This window comes from Hyaena hyaena, unplaced genomic scaffold, assembly GCF_003009895.1.
Source record: "Hyaena hyaena isolate Hyena2069 unplaced genomic scaffold, ASM300989v1 scaffold_386, whole genome shotgun sequence".
NCBI classification, from domain to species: Eukaryota; Metazoa; Chordata; class Mammalia; order Carnivora; family Hyaenidae; genus Hyaena; species Hyaena hyaena.
Genome location: NW_024081020.1, coordinates 959648 through 963290, shown reverse-complemented (window position 1 = coordinate 963290; position 3643 = coordinate 959648). Strand labels below are relative to the sequence as shown.

At 62.9% G+C, this 3643-nt stretch overlaps 1 protein-coding gene across 8 annotated transcripts in view; it reads left to right on the top strand.

Annotated features, from left to right (window-relative positions):
* The window catches only part of MOK (MOK protein kinase), a 49740-nt gene extending 46681 nt beyond the window's left edge, over nt 1-3059 (top strand). For 7 of the 8 annotated variants that reach the window (XM_039251212.1, XM_039251211.1, XM_039251213.1 and 4 more), the window contains 4 exons: nt 162-335; nt 835-949; nt 2259-2447; nt 2531-3059. In XM_039251212.1, the coding sequence (XP_039107143.1) occupies nt 162-335; nt 835-949; nt 2259-2447; nt 2531-2611 (559 nt within the window). In that variant the 3' untranslated portion in view covers nt 2612-3059. The remainder of the gene's footprint in view (nt 1-161; nt 336-834; nt 950-2258; nt 2448-2530) is intronic. The other variant, XM_039251215.1, reaches the window with a different exon arrangement.
* The last annotated feature ends 584 nt before the right edge of the window (nt 3060-3643 follow it).

Below are 3643 nucleotides of genomic sequence, written 5' to 3'. Positions count from 1 at the left end.
CCCCCCTTCTCCCTGCAGGATCCCCCCTCCTCCTCCCTGCAGGTTCCCCCCTTCTCCCTGCAGGTCCCCCCCTTCTCCCTGCAGGTCCCTGTGGAGTCGTGAGGAGTTGGCAGGTGCTCTAAATAACGGCATGATCCTTTATTATCGTTGGGCTTTCACAGGTCGAGAGCTATGAGTTTTGATTTTCCTTTTAAAAAGGGATCAGGAATACCTCTCCTGACAGCCACTCTGTCCTCGAAATGCCTCTCCCTCCTGCACTCAATGGTGGCCTACGACCCCGACGACAGAATCACCGCCCACCAGGCCCTGCAGCACCCCTCCTTCCAGGACCAGAGGTGGGCTCCTGGGGCCTTCCGGGGGAGGGAGCTGGCTGTGGAGACCTGGGGGACACACGGGGGGCAGGTGGGTCTGGGAACAGCTCTGTCCTGAACTCAGGGGCCCTGGAACTTCCGCCTCACTCTTTTCTGGAGCGGCCTCAGTGGCTCCACGGCAGGGCCCATGGGGGGTTCTGTGGCTGCTTCGAGGCTGAGGCCCGGGCCCCGGGAGGGGTGGTGCCCGTCAGCGTCGGCAAGGGGACCTCCGCATAGGGCTGGGAGGGGCTGGCATCTGGCACCTGCCCGAGGGCATCTCATTCCCCGCCCCGTGCGCTCCGGCCAGTGCGAGCTGCGGGTGCCGGCTGACTGGCCTGCTGGGGCGGCAGGGCCCGCGAGGCACCGAACCCTCGGCCCTCAGAGGAGGGAAGAGGCTCCCAGAACAGCTGACGTGGAAGCGGTAGCGGCAAGGCCGAATGGTCGTGCACGTTCTCAGGGGAGCGCTGCCCTCTCCTTCCTGCAGGGCAGCTGAGAAGCAGGCCCTGGGCAGCCACAGGAAGGCTGTCTTTCCAGAATGCGCCGTGGCTCCAGACCTGCTCAGTAACGCCTGGCAGGTTTCAAAGGAGGGCAGGAAACAGGTACGAAGTGATGTCAGGGAGCTGGAAGTGGTCTTGGTAGCTGGGACGGAGGCCCTCAGGTGGCCCGTGTCACCTCAGAGGACGCCGCCCTCGGCAGAGGCAGGGAGCCGGGCTCTGGCCACGCCTGCCCTTTCCGTCCGGCTGGCGGGTGCGGCGCCCCGTGTGCGCAGGCCTGGCGAGCTGGGTCTCCCATGCGTGGGTGCCAGGTGCTCTGTCCATGCGCTCTGCCTCTAGCACGGGGCACAGAGAGGCCACGCTGGCCCAGGTGTCCTGCTAGCCAGTGACGCCCCCACGTCCGCAGGGGCGCAGCAGGCACAGGTGAGCACCGGCCTGGGCCCAGATGGTTTGCTGTAGAAACAGCAGCGCCCTCTTGTCTTCCTTTGGCCCCACACGGCCCCGGCTGCCCGGCGCCCCCCTTCCACCTTCCGGGCTGGCCCCGCGCTTCGTGAGGACTGTGCCCCCTGTCACTTGTCCCGCCATTTACCGAACGTCTGTACACACTAGGAGCTGAGGTTCTGAAATTCCAGACTGCTGCCCGACGCCCCCATGTGGCTCACAGGACAGGTTGTTCAGACCCAACCTCCCGGTCTTTCCCCCAAACCTGCTTTTCCCCCCACGCCTTCCCTTTAAGGGTGGACGCAGCCCTCCTTCAGCTGCTCAGGCCCCGAACCCGGACCCCCACCTGAGCCTCCCTCATTTCACTCCCAGCTGCGGTCCCTGCCCGGCCCTCCCTCCTGGCCAGCCCTCTGTCTGACGGCGTCACTGCTGCCGGCCCCCACTGAGGGTCCCACGTGTCTACAGGGGCCACGTAGGAAGGCTTCCCAGCTTTGTGGGCCGTCAGGCCCTGTCACGACCACCCTCTTCCCTCTGGTGCCACAGCCGATCCGTAGATGACGGTGGGGCCGTGTTCCACTAGAACTTCAGACACCGAGATTGGGATTTCCTGTAATTGTTATGTGCCATGAAGTTGTTTTCAACTCTTCAAAAGTGTAAAAAAATTCTTAGCATACAAGCCACACAAAAGCAAGGCCACAGGCGATGTGCCCATTGTCGGGGAGTTAGGGTGGGGACTGGGGACCCTGGAGCGCTGCCGTCCCCGTCACCGGCCAGCTGGGCTTGAGGACTCCGTGCAGAGGCCCTGCCGCCCCCTGCTGGGCCCTGGGAGCAGCCCTGTCACCTGCACCGTGTGGTCGTACCTCTTGGTCCAATTAGATGAGGCCAGAGTCGCGCAAAAGAGCCCCTGTCGTATTTCCAGTGTCCATAAGGGGGACCCCATTGTGTGTTCAACTGGCCTGTGTTCTGTTTCAAGAAACAGTCCCTAAAGCGAGAGGAGGGCCTTCCGGCGCGACGAGGAGCGGCCTGCCTGACCGAACTGCCCAAACTGAAGCTCTCGGGAGGGACGTACTCCAGCCCCGCGCTGCACTCCGTGCTCGGACCGGGAGCGAACAGGAGAGGCCCGGTGCTGAGGCCCCTGAAGCGTGTCGGCGCCAGCCGGAAGGTAGCCTGTCCCGCTAGCGGCCCGTAGCTACCGCCTGGCGCCCGTCGCGGCCTCCACTGAACGTCTGCCCTTTGCCCCGCCAGGCAGACCCGCAGAAGGACGCGAAGCCTAACGTGAAACACTGTCGTCTGCCCGCCATAGAACGGAGAGGAGGAGGGTGCTGAGCAGCGCGTGCCGGTCACCTGCTTGGGGCGCGGGAGCGCGTGCGGCTGGGCCCCGCCGGGACCACCTCTGCGCCTCGGATGGAGGCCTCCGGGGAGAGCCCCGACCTCCGCCCGGGGCCTGGCGCCCGGAGAGCAGTGCCCGCGGCCCCCCGCCTGCCGGGACCTGCATCCAGAGAGCGGCTGTGCTGTGTCCCAGCCGAACACGTTGTAAAACCACCTCTTTCGGAGGTTTTATTTCATTTTTGTAACGTAAGAATTGGGGGTAGAGAATATTTTGTAATTTTTTACCTGAATCCAAAGAGAAATCAGAATTTATATTGTGTGTTTAGGCTTGGCGTCACCGCAGGCCCTGTGCTGTGCCCCCTTTAGGGCATCACCGATGGCCTACGTTACAGCGCACAGGCTGTGCCGTCGGAGCTTTATTAAAGAATGAGTTATCGTTACAATATTTTAATATTTCCTGACTTTAACATACGTCCTGACCATCCATCTCTGTATCTTAGGTTATTGTGAACATATTTGGGGAATTTCTTTTGTTGGGAAGACTTTGGTACGGCTTCATTTTGTTGCACTTGAGAAACCCGGAAGGAATAAACCGGGGCCTGGCCTGGGTGCCCGGTGCACGTGGCGCCCGCGGGGAGCTGCAGGCAGGGAGGCCGCCCGGCGCAGGAGGCTGGAGGGAGCCTGGCTGCACCGCAGCCGCCACGCTCTGGCCCCGGGGCTGCAGCCCCTCCCGTGACCAGAGAGAGGTGCTCCCGGCGGCTGCGTCGTGCATCCAGGGCGCCAGCAGCGAGCTGTCCCCGTGTGGAAACGATGCCGCCGTTTTCTCGTCTTCACAGGCTTACGACGTTAAAAACAAACAAAAATTTCCCAGGTTAGTTTCAGTCTTCTTGTTCCCTCTTTTGAGATGAGCCTGTGACCTTCTTCTCTGGTGGCCGCCACTTCAGGACCCGCCTGGCAGGTGGTGGAGCAGAGCCAGGGGTCCCAGGGGAGTCAGCAGCTGGATGCGGCAGCCTCGGGAGGGGCAGGCGA